Source organism: Rhea pennata, chromosome 7 (genome assembly GCF_028389875.1).
Source record: "Rhea pennata isolate bPtePen1 chromosome 7, bPtePen1.pri, whole genome shotgun sequence".
NCBI classification, from domain to species: domain Eukaryota; kingdom Metazoa; phylum Chordata; class Aves; order Rheiformes; family Rheidae; genus Rhea; species Rhea pennata.
The window spans coordinates 20,213,714-20,231,591 of NC_084669.1; the positions used below are offsets into that span (position 1 = coordinate 20,213,714).

Genomic DNA, 17,878 nt, shown 5'->3' on the forward strand with positions numbered 1-17,878 from the left:
AGCAGAGAGTTTGACAGACTCCCCAGCTTGGCGTGACCTGAGAACAAGCTGCGGTATCAAGAAGGAATCGAACCAGAAAATTATTCTGAAAGAGTGAAGAATGGAGCGAGTCAACTCCTTACTAGTGAAAAAACTCTCAGAGAGATCTACACAGAGCTTCAGTCTACAGTTACAAATAATGTACGCTATCAGAAGGATATTAGGCAGAAAGACAATTTATTTCTGATAAAAGTTGAATTTGAAACACTTGAGGTTTTTAATAGTCTTTAGTCAACCCAGCCAAGAGCGTAACTATGAAAAAGGATTGTAGAAACTCAAGTATTGTATCCACGCAAAAACAGGATGTATGAACAAGATTTTTTAATGCAGAGGCAATAAGAAGATTAAAATACTAAGGAATTTTCAACTGATTTAAGACTTGAAAACAAGACACTTTTTTTGAAGGGAGCAGAGAGAGTTGGGAAGGATAGAATTGACTAACCAAATCCATGATAAGAGAACAGTTCTCCACTGGCATCTAGGACACACACACACACACACAGACACATCAGAGACAGACTAATGAAAGACTCAGAAATAAACTCTGGCAAAACATCTGGAATCTGCCAAGTAAAGGAAATCACGCAGACGAGGCTGAAGCTTACAGCGTGCAGATTGCTCTGATACTGTGGCCATGATAGGAAATAACAAATACTGCAAGTGAAGAAATCAGAACACAGCCTGCTGTGCTGCTCAGAGTCCAAAACATCAGTACGTGACCCAGCACACAAACCAAAACCATGCCTAGAGTTTAAAAAGATGTGAGAGCAATAATTCTTCACAAGTTTGCAATCAAGGCCTGTTCAATGATGGTAACAGCAACACTACAACTTCTGCGGAAGTCTGGACAGCATGGCTACAAAACATGATTTGGCTGCCAGCTAAGGGATGCTTACTAATTTTGTCTCTGATGCAAAAGTCAATGTAATGCCAGAAACAGTTATATTTGCACTATACTGAGGATAAAATAGGCCAAAGGCAAGGCCCATTAAAGAACTGTATGACTTGGAAGTAAGACAATTTTCTAAGACTGAGGGGGAAAAGGAAAAAATTATTGCTGGTCTTAATATGACAAGTCTGTTGAAGACAGAGCACCCTTTACAGAAGAACTGACCAAAAAACCCGAGGAAGCCTTGAGGGCACCTTTCAGGAAACAAGGAAGCTCTTAGAAGTACTCAACAAAGCAGAAAGGACACAATTATTGCAAGATACACACACCCCTAGGAAAGCCATCCTTGCTCTAAAGGAGAAGCTTAGGCCAGTTTCTCTGGGAAGAGAGAGCAAGTGGAAGAACCAGTCCATCTGGTGAATACCCATCCTGGCTGCTGTACAAGGGGCAAAAGAGACAGAACTTATAGAAAGTCCCTGACAGTGTGTGCTGATATATGTGAGATCATAATATAACTCAAAGTATTATCACTTTTAAGTACATTCACACATTTTATTAACTCACAGAATGGGCAGCATTTAAAAATGGAAATAGCATAGCTAGAAAGAACTACAGATGTTAGTAACTACTCACATTTCATCATAAAACAGATGTGTATTATTTAATTATAATGACTAATAGAACATACGCCTTAGACATATATAAAAGCATAATGTTTTCTGTGAGTCAGTGCTTTAAGTATGGTTTTGATTTTATTTACTTTCCTAAGTTTAACATTGGGGAAGGAAAGTATAGTTCTTACATGTGAATAGATAAAAGAAACAGAGAAAGTCTGCACATATTATCAGAAACATGTGTTTTGATGGTAGGCATTTGCAGCTGGCAAGTGGAATATTATGATCCTCATCTTTACTCAAATTGCTCCTTTTGAATGATAATATTTCCTTGCCTTTGGGCTATACCACATATAATTATGGAATATTTTGGAGCCTGCACTATGTGCTTTTATTTTTAAAAGGTAGTATCTTGCTTTCCCTTTTTCTCTACAAACTTTTTTCTTTAGAGCAGTGTTCAAATACACTTCTTGAAAATGACTTGGATATGCTATGGCTTGTATTATTGTTATTTAGTAGTGGTCATTTTACAGTATGGTTTGCTTTCCTTTTTAGTCAGATTGTTAACTGCCTTTGCACTAGCAGTCAGAGAGGAGTTTGTATAAAAAAAACACCAAGCTACAAGAGCTGAACCACTGGCAGACATTGAACATGCCACTGATACACCTAATGTGACATTCAGGCTGAATTTAGATGCTCTCCTCCACCTAATCTGCCTAATCTTTGAGGTACCCTAGGTTCATGCAGTTTCAGGTACAGACTTTTCTAAAAGATCAGCACGATATGTATTGTGAATCGTAGAGAAGGAGCCGAGTCCTCCCTCTATCCATTTGTGCATCTGAGCACACACAGAGATACACACAAACCTCTAAGCCCCTCCATTAGATGAAGTCCAACCTCAGAGCGGGACACCTAGCTCACACCCTGCAGCAACAACCCTCCCAGATGGAAGGCCTTCACTTAGCACCTACTCTGGATGCATACATTTTGATATAATCGCTAGTCTGAGTAGCATTGCTTTCTTAAATATAATCTCACAGACCCATAAAACACAACAGAGAGGTAAAACGCCTACAGAGTGATTCTTCCCCTAACCAAAGTGGGATTATTTAAGGGAGCGTGAAATGCTTCATCTAAAAGCGCCGCAATGAACTGGCGATTACAAGTTTCACCCTCCGACATCCCCCTTTTCCCTTTTCTCCTGCCATATTCCCATCTTCTCAGGGCTGCAGTAAGTCACTGCAGTGATAAACCAGAATGCGACAATCTTCTTTCTCAGCTGTTGCCCAGCAAATCACAATGTGGCAGGAGAAACCCCCGTCCTGCTGCAACTACCAACAGTCAGTAGAGACATGAAATCAGGGATAACCTGCCCAACACTATAAGCTGGCCAGTGTCAGCACTGCTGCTGCTCCCAGCATTGCTGCTGTAACCTTTGCTGGCAATCTCCCCAAAGTTCTTCAAAATTAACCTTTTTTAGAGTCATGCTTACATTGCCACATCGCCTCTGCCGTTATGCTCAGCCACTGCCTAATCATTCCCCATCACAACCTTTCGCTCCTATTGTTAATTATCTTTTACAGACTTTAACCACAGGAGTAGGAATTTTCTATGCATGGACTCTCCACCAGGAGTTACTTATTTTTTCAAAGGCTGAGCAAATATTAGTCAGCTATTTGAAAAACAGAGTGTTTTGCCAGTAAAAGACTTAAAACAACAAACTTTCAGTGTCTTCATAGGTAGGAAAGATCACCTGCCACATTTCTAGGGAGTTCAGTGTTGTCTTGTGCAATCCTAGAGAATCATTCATGCAGGTTTTCTCTCATTTATAAAATACAGAGAAAAAACACTTCTTGTACTTGCAGAGAGGAATTTCAGGGATGCTTATTTGTAATTCTGCCCACGTCCCGACTGCCTGCACATACTGTTGTTCCACGTAGTCATGGAGCCAGCAAATTAGACAGACACAGGCAAAAATGGATCACACTGTTGCTCTGCATCTAAGTCACTATATTTAATGGGTCAGAATCTCCCTTATTCCACCAAACTGTGTTAACAACTCTGCACATTTCCAAGGCTTCCTGTTGATGCAGTCACACTCTCCCTGTTCTAGGAGGTACGCAAGCAGCTTTGTCTATTATCTTGCCATATGAGCAGTGGAATGCAAGAAAAAAGATCAGACCGTGGGGTTTTGTTTTAATATGTAGTGCAAATTTGAGAGTTTATACAAGGTTACTTTTGAGACAAAAGAAACACAATCTAGTTTTGTGATATGGAAACCCTACAGCTCATCTGTGTAGCCAAAAAAACACTGCTAAGAAAAATGTCTATGGTTACAGGCTTGTATCCAAGCATATGGTATGTACAGTATGCAAAATGTGGCTTTTCATACTCTCTGCAAAGAATCATTTAACAGATAACACCTGAACTTCTGTACTTAAAAAAAAATAAAACAGATAAAACATTTCTTTTGCTCCTTATCTTTACCTTTAAAGGTATGAAAAAACACAGACAATATTCTGCACCCAACAGCCATCTTAGGGAGCTTCCTTTAACTTCCTACAGTATCAGCCTCTTTTTCTCTCAAAGGCAAGTACTCATACATCCTCATCTACAACATGCTACAGAATGCATCCTAAAATGTTTATGAGTTATGAATGACATGAAAGTAAGATATTTTGTTTATTCAAATTTATGCCAAAAATTCTTCAAAGAGATTATCTTAGAAACAGAAGAGAGGTAACTTTTTAAGAAGGTCAGGGACTGGCATATCCGCTGCTGCTGCTTTTTCCTCCAGACCCATCCAGACCATGGAGTACTGCACTACGGTACCAAGCCTGCCCAGGCTCCCCTGTTTACAGAATGCAGATAAGAGAGTTTACCATGTAGATGGTGGATGGATTTAATCTTAAGAGTGGATCTAGATTCACATTTTACTGATAGTATAGCCATACGAAGAAGTACTGAGCAAGAAGGAAGAATAAAGGAGAGGCGGGATTTTCTTAGATTAATGCACAGATTTTAACCTCAGGTGATAAGGGGAACCAAAGAAAAATTAGGTTCCCTTCCATTCCCTTCCAAGTACCCTTAAATTACTTTTGAAGTTGGGACTTAACCAACACTAGTTCTCGCTAACTTGAATTGAGTGAAATCTAAGTACCTTGTTTGAGATCTCCTAGCCAAGCAAAGACCCATAACAGCATTACTGTAGAAGCTGTTGTGGAAGAGAGCAGCATCAGTGAGGAATCCAGAAGCATGAGCAGAGCAGGCCATTTAATACATGTGCTTACAATCACGAGGAACTAGCAACTTCCATGCTCAACAATTCTGTGGTCTTCAGCTAAAAGGGTCGGAACATTATACTCATCTGAAGTGTGACCCACAACAAATGATTGTACATTGTGAAAATTCATACAGCATGCACAACATACATCAGAAGTAGAAAATTCCTCAGCACCTGGGCCATTTATTTTGAATTAACCAATAAAAATGGTTTCACTGCCACATTGCAGTCAGTTGGGTAGAGCAACATGTTATATATTAGCTGCATTACTAAGCACTGGGCAGTCTTTCTGTGCACTATTACCTAAGGACATCTTTGCAAAATAAGTTTCAGGAGTTGTAAAAAGAATAAAATTATCTCAATAGTATGCTGTTAAAGGCCTTGGTCTTAAAGAAATGAACATATGAGGTTTTACAATCATAACCAGTCAAAATTTAAAATCTGACACAAAAAAAGGGAGATCTGCTAACACTGTGTATGATATTAGTTCATTATTTCACTGTTCAACAGGAAACATAATCGCTTGCCTCAGCTATAACTCTTCCTGAAGCTCAGAGGTCTAGCTTCTATCCCTTCTGAATTCTATATAGCATGCAAAATTTGACTGGAGCTTGTTGATTAAGCTGCCTCTGGTTAAGACCTTTACTGTAAGAATTTTTTAAGAACCAGTAGGTTTTTACTTCTGTTTCAGAGTTTAAAGGATCTGTTTTAAACTTAATGTTTCCCAAAGCGTAGCAGTACCATTTCTTGTTGACAACAGAGCAAAAGGCTCTTCCAGGGACATTCCTGAGGTTAGGGATGGATTCCCTGCTTTTCTGACAACAAATTCTGTGCTATGCTTTGTGCGGGAACTTTATTTCCATTCTGGAATGTTTTAAAAAATGCAAAACACAGAGACACAGGATTTTTTTATGCAAACTTAAGAGCAGCAGGAACAGTAGAAGGTCTTGGGTGAGATGGTAGAAAATGGAGATAGGGGAGCAAGACGTTATCTATGTCTGAATAGTAGATCAGAGACAAAATGTTGTTCCTTGGGATGTGAAGAGCTTAAATATCTTTTCTACAACATGTTCAAGGATTTAGTAATTCTACTAAGGGAGATAGTATAGAGATAGCATAAAATATCACAGAAAATAATGCTAAAAGGGCTCTTCAGATCTCATTTAGTCCAACATTTTTCTGAAAAGTTGATCATCTATACTTAAATCCATTCCTAACAGCTTACTGCTGCAGATGGTTAGCAATCTCCCACTCATCACTGTGACCAAGCACAGCTCTCCATAGCAATGTACCAGACATAGAAAAGAACAATCAGCCCTCTTATCCAGTCCCACACTCAGTGAGAGCTGCAGCCTCACAGAGCCATTTCTCCCAACGCTATAGTGCAGCCAAAACACCCTGTGTGAGCTGTAGTGGAAGCCACTCTGTCCTCCCACCGTACAGTAACGTTGTTATAGGGATGATGCTGCTCACATCATTCCTTCAGAAACTTCTGGAGACAGATTTGGGGGTGTTAGTAAGACCTCCCAACAGAAGGCAGATTAAGAATAACAGACAGGGAGGGAAGATGTGACTGCCAAGAGGCTGTGATTACCTCTCTTCAAAGATGAGATTTTGCAAGGGGGCAAAAGGGATTTGCCCATCGGGCCTCTCCTGGAGAGTCTGAAGCATTTAGGTAACAGGGAGAAAGGGGCTCCAAACTCTGCACAAAAAGGCCATCTGAGCTGTGTCAGCTGCACCGAAGAGTGCTGAGTAGGCACTTTCCGTGTTGGAGCAGACCCGTTCTGACAGGAAACGAGGCCACGTAGGTGCTGCCAAAGCTGCGAAAGCCATATCCTGTGGATCAGATACTCATCTTGAGTGCGTCAGCTAAGGGAGCTGCACTGCCTTACAGAGCCGTGGGACTGGCCTGCATGTGAAAAAGAAACTGCGCTGCACACCCATTTGGGCCTCCGAGATTTCTGATGCACGGACAAGCTCCGACCATCTTAAATAAGAAGCACAGATAAAGTGGGACAAACATTTTAAAAAAGCAGAAAAACCTTCACTGCTACAAATGAAGAAGGGACAATTTTAACAGTGAAATAGCACAGAACATATAATTGCAACCTTTTATCCAGGTTGCTGAAGTACTTCCAGTCCCATTAGCAAACCCTGCCAATCCAGGCACAAAGGAAGTTTAAGGATCACCCAGCTGCAGCACAGAGCTTGGAACCAGTTCGTATAAAATCATCCAACAACTCAGCAGCAAATCTGGGAGGTCAGCAGTATGCGTTTCTCCACAGCTCATTAGTCTGACTAGTGCTGTCTGGTCCATGAGTATTTCCCAAAACTTTAGCAAAACGTAGAATTATTCAGATACTTCAGGTGCTGTGTTGCATAGTGAATGCAGCTGGCAGTGGAAGTCAGTGGCAAGGGAGAGAGGCCTGTGCGTAAAAGCTCACAGGATCTGCTCCAGCTGTGCACAGAAAAAAATCTAAAAGGACAATGTCACCTGAGCATGTTTATTTAGCGACAAATCTAAAATAATTTCAGTCTAAAGCCACAAGTTTTAAAGCCTTTAAAACCACTTCCTGAAATTTAAAAGAAACGTTCCTTTAAAAATTAGGAGCACTGTTTGCATTATGTTAATTAAGGTCTTCCCATCAGGGTAAAAATCAACTTAATAATTTTATAGGAAACAGCCCACAACACACAGGAAACAGTCAAAGGTGCAGAAATCTCAAGCTGTAAAACAGGAATAATACTTTCTCAGTAAATTGTTAGGCACATGCAGCTGGAGCAGTCCACCTGAGCCTCTGACTGTAGCCCTCTGTCACAGGCAAAAATGTTATATTAAGCTTCCTCATCAGCTAATCAAGCTCTGTCCCCAAACTCATTGATATTGCCAATGCAATTAAAGGAACTTTAATGTCAGTGGTAAACAGTGGCTGCAAAGGCACAAATATTAATACTGTTTCTTATGGTGCATCTTTAAGTTCTATAGGGCCCAGGCATTCACTCTAGAGATTAAGTAGTCCTTAATGATTTATTGACATCAGTATTTTGTACACATAATTAAAAAATTAGTAGACTGAAAGAATTCATAAGAAATACATCAGGTGAGGCATGATTGGACTTAATAGAGTTATGGAAGAAGGGCTAAAAAAAAATCCATTCAGCCTAATATCTTTTCTCCAAAGTGGTCTGCAGCAAATACTTTAGGAAAGAACATTGCAAAAACAGTCGTCCTTGGTTTACCTCTCAGGCAGCACAAGAATTTCCTGACCTAGAGCTTCCACCATGCACATTCTGTGCGTAACATGGACCCATAATTCTCTTATGAGGAATGTTTGTTTGCTCTGTTGACACAAAAGTCTGTCCCTGAAGTAAAAGAAAAGCACAAGGACCCAAATGAACCATGCAGCCATGAGGTCCTGTTCTGAGCAACTTTGCTCCTGTCCATGTCTATCAGTGGCAGTGCTCAGTTTCATAAGGATCAGACTAAGGGTATGCCAGATTTTCTGTGACATATGAAAACAGACATGTATTATCCTATCTCAGAGATTACTGGGAGAAGCGTGGTGTAGCTAGATCAGTACTAATTGCCCTATCCAGGGAAGCAGCAATGCCAATGAGTTTGTATCATTCACACTTCAGGCAAGATGATTACTAAAATCAAGCATAATCCCACATAACTGTTAACAAAAGCATTAAGCCCATGTCTCTGGAGATTGGTGGGTTTCCAATGATAAACTCCAGGAGGAGCAAGGGAAAAGGGTAGCAGTAAGCTTCCAGGTATGACGATCCCCCTTCCCCAAGAGAAATCTTAGCTGAACCCCTTACACTGTGGAGAGGCAGTTTTCAGAAACCCCATGGGATGATGGTTCTGGATTAGGAGGGTTAGTAAAGTGGTGATTATGGTGAGGGTGACTGTCAGTGGCCAGCAGCTGTAAGGCCACAGTACAGAGAGCAAAATCCTTCCAACACCAGAGCACTGCACATAACGTCCCAGCACAGGTGCCTGAATAGCCTGCAGCATCCATCCCTACGGCCACCGAGGGGTCACTCCCGCCTCCTCGTCCTCAGGCTGCCTCGAAAAAAGCACACGGAAGCAGAAGTGACTACTAACAAGAACTGCATGGAAATGGTGATCCTGCTCCAGTTAAGGAGCGGGACAAGGGGAACAGGCATGAGCCTGTGTTCAAACATCTCCAGAAAGGGGAGGGAGGTGTGACACAGCCTTTCCACCCCACCACCCCCACCAGCCACCCCTAGCTGCAGGCCCCTCTGCCACCTATGACGGAATTTTCTGTGCCTAGGGAGGGAAGCACCCCTTACGATCCTCACAGATCTGTGTCCTTTGGGCAGTGTGTGGTGCACAGGAGGAGTTACAGCTACAGCCAGAGCAATCCCCAGCCCCAGCACCGCCTCAGCCACCTGGGCCCTCTCTGAGAAGGGGCTGCAGACCTGAACACTGTGGGGAGAAAAGAAAAGGGAAGAAGGTGAGAAAAAGAGGAGGAGAGTGGAAGAAGGGGCAGGACAGAGGAAAGAGCAGGGAGGGAAGGAAGAAAGCAGGAGAAAAAAAAAGGAGGAGAAAGGGGAGGAGATGAAAGGCGAGGGGAGAAGGGAGGATCGGGTGGGAGGAGGAGGAGAGAGGCAGGAGGAGGAGAGGACGGAGGCAGCTCGGCAGCGGGACGGGACGGGACGGGACCCCCCGGGCCATGCGCCTCCTGGCCGCGGCGCTGGCCGCCCTCCTGGCCACGACCCCGGCCCCAGGTAAGCGGCGCCGCGGGCAGCCGCGTCCGGCCGCCGGGCAGCCCCCCTTCCCCTTCTCTTCCCCTTCCCCTTCCCGTTGCCTTCTCCGTCTCCCCCGTGCATTGCAACGCGCCGCTCCGGCTGGCGGCACCCACCCGCTGCGGGCTGCCCGGGACCCCGGTGCGCGGAGCCGGGCTCGCTCCCGGGCTGCACCCGCCGCTCAGCGCCTCGCCTCGGAGCAGGCTCGGGGCTGCTCGGCCCCCTCGCTCCGCGGCCGCGCAGGCAGGGCGGGGGGACGCGCGGCCCCGGCCCCGGCCCCGGCCCCGGCGGGCTCCGCAGCCCCGCGCCCGCGCAGCGCCCCGCCGGCCGGGCCGGCAGCGCTTTCAAACACACCTTTCCCTTCAGGAGGCTGCGGAAACGCTTCCGCCCCGTCCTTCCCTCACCCGGCGGGACAACGCTCAGCTGCTCCGTGCAACTGCTGGCAAAGTTACGGCAAAGGGGGATCGGGCATAATTTCTTCACGGGTGCCTAGATCCCACAGGCATCCCTGGAAACTGAGCTCCTAGGTCACCTGCAGCAAACGCCCTTCACTAACACCTTTACGCTTCCAAACTACCAAAGGTCCACTAGCCAGCGTGGTATTCTGCAGCTGCAAAACAGACAAGGAGCCCAGATCCGAATGTCAAGGCACAGCGAGGGTTCGTTGTTTGGGGGGGGGGGGGTGCTGTTCATTCAACGTTAATAGAAGAGTTGGATCTGGCTGTCTTCATCAAAGGGGCAGGGGGTGGTGGAGGCAGAGGTCTGGTTCAAGCCCACCTTTAGTGAACGCAGAAGCTTTCTCAGAGAAGGAGCCTCTTACTTGTGAAAGTTGCAGGCACATCCGTTCAGCTGAAAACAGCTGGCTGCTTTTGGTGATCTTTCTAGCCAGCTCCTAATTATTTTCATTTAAACAAAGAGCTTTGCTTCTTCCTGGCTCATCTGTTCTTCTTACTTTTTAACTGCTGGAAAGTCATAATAAAGCAGGCCTTGACAGTAACATTGTTTCACAGAACAAACTACACAGAGATAAAAGCCACCCCATATGCTTCTGGTCATGCAAATCCAAGATTAGAAGATAACTATGCTGCTGGCATGCCTCTCCTATCCCTTAGCTACCACAGCAGGAGCTGAGATAAAAAGTCCTCACTTTCTCCAGCCTGAAAGCTGGGTTGAAGACCCTGCCTGACTGTCTCCATGGAGGAAGGAAGAGAGGCCTATAATTGTAAACCCAGACTGCAAGCAGTAGTGTACAAGAGCAACTCTCCTCATGTGTGTATCCCCACTGAAATAGATGGGGTTCTTGCACATGAACATGGCAACCCCAAAACTTCCAGTTGAACCTAAGGACCCAGCAATAACTGTTCGGTAACCACTGCTGCTCTAGCACAGACAGTGGGGATAGCCCTGGTAGAGACAGGTTTCTGGCTGCTGAAAGTGTGAGGCTTTAACTCCTGACAGTTGCACTGAAACTGTTCTGCCATATAATATCACAGGCAACAAGATCCAGACCTAGCTAATATATGGAATTGAACCAGTATAAGCAGAAGTAGACTATTTTCACAATAAGATTTTTCAAAACAGAGTTTAGTTTTAGCTCTTTGGCTGATATCCTTCCCTAATTCCCAGCAGCATGGCAATTACCAAAGAAAAAAAAACAGCTAAAACCCTGTGATGGAGGCAATTCAATGAGTGGCTGCAAATATGAGACACACATTTGATGATTAAGCACACTGCAAAGGAATCCTCAAGTCTTTGACTCACTCTCCTCCCCTTTTCTATAAATAGCTTCCCTTTTCAAGCACAAGCAAGACTAGACTCTTGTGGTGAGCTCCACCTGAACTGCAACGTCATCCATGCTATCCTGGGAAGCACGAGAATAAAAACAGTGATTCCTTGCTTGAGGCAGCAGTCTGAAGTCTAGAAATTCAGTGCTGTGTTGGCACATCAACCTGTTCTCAAGTTGTGGAGGAGTGTCCTGTCTTGGGAAGAAGCCCATTATATGATTAATCCTCATGTTGGGGCTGAGCCAAACGCAGCTAAAGAGAGGAGAAACTTTTCCACTAGTGTCTGGGAACCCTGTCTAAGGCTCTTCCTTTCCACATAGAAGATCTGTTTCTCCACCACCATTACTGATCCAATGGCAGTAGTGGGATTATAGAATCAAATGGACACCATTTTTCTGTTTTGTATAAAGCATTACCCAATCCTGCTCAGCAGATGAGACAAGATTGTGGCAAAAGCATTAGGAAACATCTAGAGTTGCACTTGTACAGCTGCACTGATGGGAGCTACAGAAGGAAGATAAGCACATGCATTTCTCCTGATGAGACAGCCCTTCAAGCACTCGGGAATAAATGGGCTTCCCTACATGAAGGATGAAGAATTTGTTATTTCCTTACAAAAAGGCACATCCCCAGAAGAAAAGTAGAAGTCCTAGGTATAAGATACCAATGAGTGTAAACAACCCAAAAGGGATTAGATACTCAACAAACCATGCTTCTCGATCGTCTTGCAGAGGCTTCCATCATCAGTGTGTCTCAATTCCTCTGTATGTTCTCTTGGGTACTTTTTGGCATTGTGTTCTGCCTAGATCTGAATTAAGCAATGGTGCTTTTGCCTTTTATTTTGGGATACTATTCCACTATCAGTCCCAGCCAGCTTTTTCAAACAAGAAGTTTGCATGTCAGGAAAATGACATAATTGTTTTTCTTGAAAGTTTTTATGGCGTGTTCAGAATTTCAGTAGAAAAAAAAATTGTGTTTTTCATTTATTCAAGCCACATTTTTATAAAAGATTTATTAAAGATTTATAACAAAAATAAATCATGAGAATCTCCAAAGCTTTAAAATCCTTAATAAAACTTATTTCTTATTTTCTGACCAGTACAGCTTCAAAATTCAATCTTATTTTGTTGGCAGAGGCAGCCACCTTATCTTCACATCTGCCTGTAAAGCATCAAGGTCATGTAAATCTAGCACGTAATAGCTGAAGTCTTAGGGCTCTAAAGCTTTTGGTGATATTCAGCCTTAGCTTTTAATTTCAACATCCTGTTCTACTTGTGTGCTCTACAAGCCAAAATAATCTTCTGCTTTGGGACTCACATGAATTGTACACAAAAACATATGCCATGTACAGATAATTACATCAATAATCCAGACCATTCCTACTGATATTTTCTTAAAGAAATTTTGCAAAGAAAACCATTCCTCATACAACATATTTCATTTTCTCTCTCATAAAGAAAAAATAGTGACTACTTGGAAAAAGTACACCAATGAGTAGAGTTTTCTATTGAAGTGACCCAGAATAATTATTTTACTATTACTTTTTAGAGGATTCTTCTCTTAAAAATGTCAGTGTAATTTTTTTAATTTTATGGACTTACTTTAATAGTGATGCAATTTATCACTCCATTTCACAGCTTCACTGGAGCCATAAAACCAGCACCTCTGCCTCCAACGCTCCTTCAGAAATACATGGAAATACTTTATTTGCTTATTTTGAAGATAAGTTTGTTTGTGTTTCAGGAGCTGATGTCAGACAAGAGTTTCTGCCAAAATGCTCATCCTTTGTTACATGTTCCTAGCTGATGCACTGGAAAAGTGTCCAAAAATGAAAAAAACTGTTCTCCCAGATTTGTAATTCTCGTTAGTATTTGAGTACAGTATATTCACAAAACAGGAAGCTTAGTATTCACATTTTAGAGGGAGAGTGTATTGTGGGGAGTGCTTGGTCACTGTTGAAATATGGTTCTCTCCATATCTCCATATAGTGAGTACCAGCAGACCGTAGATTACACATTGCAAGTAATTTAGGGAACACACTGCCACAATATACCATTGGTCAAAAATAGATCAGTCTTTGATATGACTAATAAGAACACTCTTAATGTACATTAGATAGAAGATAAGAGTGTTGATTATCATAACTCAGAAAATCAGTCAAGCATCAACTAGGTCAGGAAAGAAAAACCTGTTTGTAACACACAGATACAGACTTATTTCAACCTTCATCTATACTAGCTATTGTTAGAAATACAGCAGAGACACAAACAACTGTTCTAAGCTAGCTTCATGATGCAGAAGAGAAAAATAAGTCAGAAATGAATGAAAAAATGGGTTAACCATTTAGCCCAATAAAAATTTATGTCATATTTTGTCAGGCACATAATGTCAGATTAAATTGAATTTGTAGTCAGAAAGACTAATCTGACAGATTTAATCCAGACTTCAGATAATCCTTTGATTATAACAAGGAGAATATTACTTAAAACATGATACAGGGAACTTTAAGGATTTGATGAGGGAGGTTGGTAGAGAAAAACATCCTTCAGGGATCCATTTGGGGAACAGTATTATTTAAGATTGCTAATGAAAAAGCCAAACTAATGAAAAGAAATAAACGTGAGTATGCACATTGAAGGTAGGTGACTTTATCAGGTCACCCTAAGATTGGAATATCATGTAGGAAAAACCGAGGACCAAGTAACAAAAGTGGAAAGGAACTTAGTAAGGCTAAGTCATGCACTTGGAGGATTAGTAAGAATTTCTCTGATAAATCAGGAACTGAACCACAAATGACAAAGGAGGAAAAACACTCAATTATACTATTTTATTATAAACTGACATACAATCCCATTATGAAAAAATCATGAAAAGGACAACATAATTCTGGGATATATCAGGCAAGGTATTTCTAGTCAAACCTAGGAAGTATCATGTCCATTTCACAGGATATGGAAGAGCTTATTTCTGCCTGTAATTCCTGCCACCCAAATTAAAATAAATAAATAAATAAATAAAACTCAAACTGGAACCAATGCAGAAAATGCCTGCGAAGAAGAGTGGGGAAGCAGAGAGTCTAATTTACTACAGGAGACTAAAAGAGCTTGGCTTCTTTAACTCAGCAAAATGAAGGCTGAGAGACCTTTTTCTATATGGAGTCAGGAAACAAGCACCAAAGAGTAGAACGCTATTTAAAGTTAAAGGATAAAGTTGGCACAGGAACAAAAGGGCATAAACTGGCTATTAAAACAATTTAGACCGAAAATTATTAGAAAGGTTCAAGTCACTAGCAGAGTTAGGTCATGGAAGAACCTTTCAAAAGCCCTTCCGGGCTCTGTTACTCCAAGCTAGCTTTAGATGAAGCTTGTTCAGACCGAGGAAAGATTATGTGCTGATGGGCCTGTGACAGCAGGGACATGTCCATTTCAGTCCTATCTTATTAATTACAGAAAGAGAGAATAGTAGAGAAGACTCATTGAAGAAGGTATCAGGTTCAACTCATTAAATTGTCTTACAATGCATTGGTACGGCCAGTTTATCTACCGTGGACTTACATGCTGGGACAGATTAAAATGCTTTTGTGCTGGCATGGAGGATTCTCACGATCCCTACTCTTTCCTTTGCAGATATTTGTGAAGCTTTAAATGTCACAGTCTCTCCAGGACCAACAGTGCGATACGTTGAAGGAGATAATGCTACCCTTTTCTGTCACATTTCTCAGAAGAGAAAGACAGACAACTTGCTGGCTGTGCGGTGGGTCTTTGCTGTATCACCTACCCAGGAGTACCTGATGATCAAAATGACTAAGTTTGGGTCTGTCCAGTATTATGGAAATTACACTCACCATTTTCACAAGCAAAGACTTCGTCTTCTTAAAGAAAAACACGGAACTATGTACAAATTTCTTATTCTAAGCCTTCAGCAAACAGATCAAGGACATTACATATGTAAAGTCCAAGAAATTGGCAAGCACAGGAATAAGTGGACAGCATGGTCAAATGGTACAGCAGCTACTGAAATAAAAGGTGAGAAATCACTGATTTCACTTCCATTATTTTTCTTTCCCCATGATCTCCTTTTTTTTCCCTCTGTGTCAAGTTCATCCATAAGAATTTAAGTTAGGTTATTTTTAATTGTTATCTGTGAATCTGAGAAGAAAATCTCATACTCAGCTTCTTTATACACATTGCAATTTAAAAATTATTTAGTCCCTAATAAAAAGTAAAGAAGTGACCAGACTAGCAGATTTCTAGAAGATAGCCTATTTCTCTAACCTTTCACCAGAAAGGCAGTAATTAGTACTCTGTTACATTCAGCTACAGGTCTCCAGAACTATGCTAGTGGGAATAAACAGATATCATTATTATTTAAATACAAAGAGATGGAAGCAGAGAAAAATTATCTTGTTTTCCAAAGAACATGCAGTGGGTCCTCCAGAAATAGAAACTTTACATTTTAGATCTATATTTTGCCTCTCAGTATGTCCATTACTTTTACTCTAGTCTAGAAGTAATTTGTGAGTAGCGTTCCTAATATCACTTCTGTACTTTTGTTTGTACCACTGCAGTCAAAAAGCAGAGCTGGAAAAGCAGTGACCAGCCAATTTATTTGAACTATAGACAAACAAATGACCACAGAGGAATGAGGATTTCTAAAGCATAGATCTCAACTTGGAAATAGGCCTTTTCTTTGAGATGAGCTAGCTCAAATCTAATGCTACCACGTCCACACTTTGAGACAGCTAAAACTGGATTTTAGAAAGCATATTTCTTTGAAGAGGTAACCTGTGCTCGGCTAATCTGTACTGCTAGCACTAGCTGGCAAACAAGCCCTCTGCTTGTGGTTTTATAAATGAAAGAGTTGATTTCCCACAGGGCCTACTCTAAAGATAATGCAAGAAAGCAAGTGTGACCACTTGGGTCTGCGGGTCTGGAAATTCAGAGGTCATTCAAACCAAAATTCAAACATCCAGAGGTTCATACAGGAATCACAGAAAAACTTGTGGGGAAAAAAAAAAATGTACTTCATTTCATAAAAAGTTTCCTCCATTGGTTTTGATGTTAAACTTATTGCAGAGTTTAGAACACAAAGGTTATTCCAGTTGTTGGGAAATCCTAATCCTGCTTGTCTAATTTATATTTTGGGGAAAATGGCCCTACCTCTACTGACTACAGGCCTTTTCAAGATGAATTCAGACACATATCTACACAGTCTAAAATCAAAGCACATTCCCTCAAATGCTAACTTCACTGGTTTCATTAGGGTTTTGTATCCCTTTTGGATTATACACACATCAGGGAGACATAGATGACTGTAGAAGATGATCTTTGTGAATTTATGATCTACTCTGGATAGCTCTCAGATGTCACAAGCTTTTGCTTTGATCTATCAGAGATGCAGGAGTATGTGAAAACAATATAACAGAAGGTAAATAGCAACTTCATTTTGACCAGCAATGTTTAAAACTGCCTTGATAAATCATGGCATTAACATAATGTAATTAGCTGCTTATTAATAGTGATGATGAAAGATACTAATAATAGAGAGCTGAAGTTCAATTTGGCTTAGTAGCAAAGAGCATGGATCAACTGTAAACAACAACAAAAAAATCCCAGTCTAAACCATTTGATCTTATTGGGTCTGCAAAACTTGTCTAGGAAGCCTCTGAGACATTCAGGCAGGATTTCCTTTGCTTCCTGTTTGCAGACAGCCAGAAATTATGCAATAAATTTCTGTCCCCCCTGAGTGACAGAGCAGGACTGAGGTCTAAACTGGGATCTTGATCCCCTGCCTGCCTCCCCCAGGAAAGAGCGCACCCCTCTGGCACCCAGACCACAGCTCTGTATCAGCTACACTTCTTTGCACAGAAGATCAAGGAAGAGGAACTTTACTGAAAACTTTATCAAATTTCATTGGACTCCTAAATACAAATCACCAGAGCAACAGTACCATGGGTCAGAAATGTAATTGGGCAGTCAAATCTCATCCGTAATCCATGACCTGGTATCCTAAAAAACCACAGTCTATCTGATCACACTACCAGTTAGTCCACCACCTTCTGAATCCATGGGCCAATTTTAAGCAGATGTGACAGAAACATAAAGGTCTTAAAGATGCTAAATTTGTATAAGTCATGTGAAATTGGCTTATGGGGGAGAAAGAGATCCCCATTAACTCCCTCACTGAGGGAAGCTGTGAGCAAAGCAGGTAACTGTTGTTCTTGATCTGCCATGTGGCAGGTGACCTCCCATGTCACAGTCAGTGCTTAGAGCTCCTAGACATGTCACAAGAGAAGCAGAAGGCCAGTACTAAGTTTACTGCAGGCGAGCATATGGGACATAGAATTCCCTAGCTTCATATTTCAAAGAACAATTCCTAGTTAGATTTTTGTTGTTTTTTTCACTCCTTTGTTTTTTTAAAGGGGGAGGACTAAGAGCACTAGAGCCCAGCATCTCCTGAACTCAGTCATTTTCTATCTCTGGAGAACATGAAG

At 41.8% G+C, this 17,878-nt stretch overlaps 1 protein-coding gene across 1 annotated transcript in view; it reads left to right on the plus strand.

The window, feature by feature from the left end:
- The first annotated feature begins 9,457 nt into the window (after positions 1-9,457).
- Positions 9,458-17,878, plus strand: part of VSTM4 (V-set and transmembrane domain containing 4) — a 38,704-nt gene continuing 30,283 nt past the window's right edge. The window contains exons 1-2 of the mRNA XM_062580324.1: positions 9,458-9,583; positions 15,012-15,410. Of these exons, the coding sequence (XP_062436308.1) occupies positions 9,529-9,583; positions 15,012-15,410 (454 nt within the window). The 5' untranslated portion in view covers positions 9,458-9,528. The remainder of the gene's footprint in view (positions 9,584-15,011; positions 15,411-17,878) is intronic.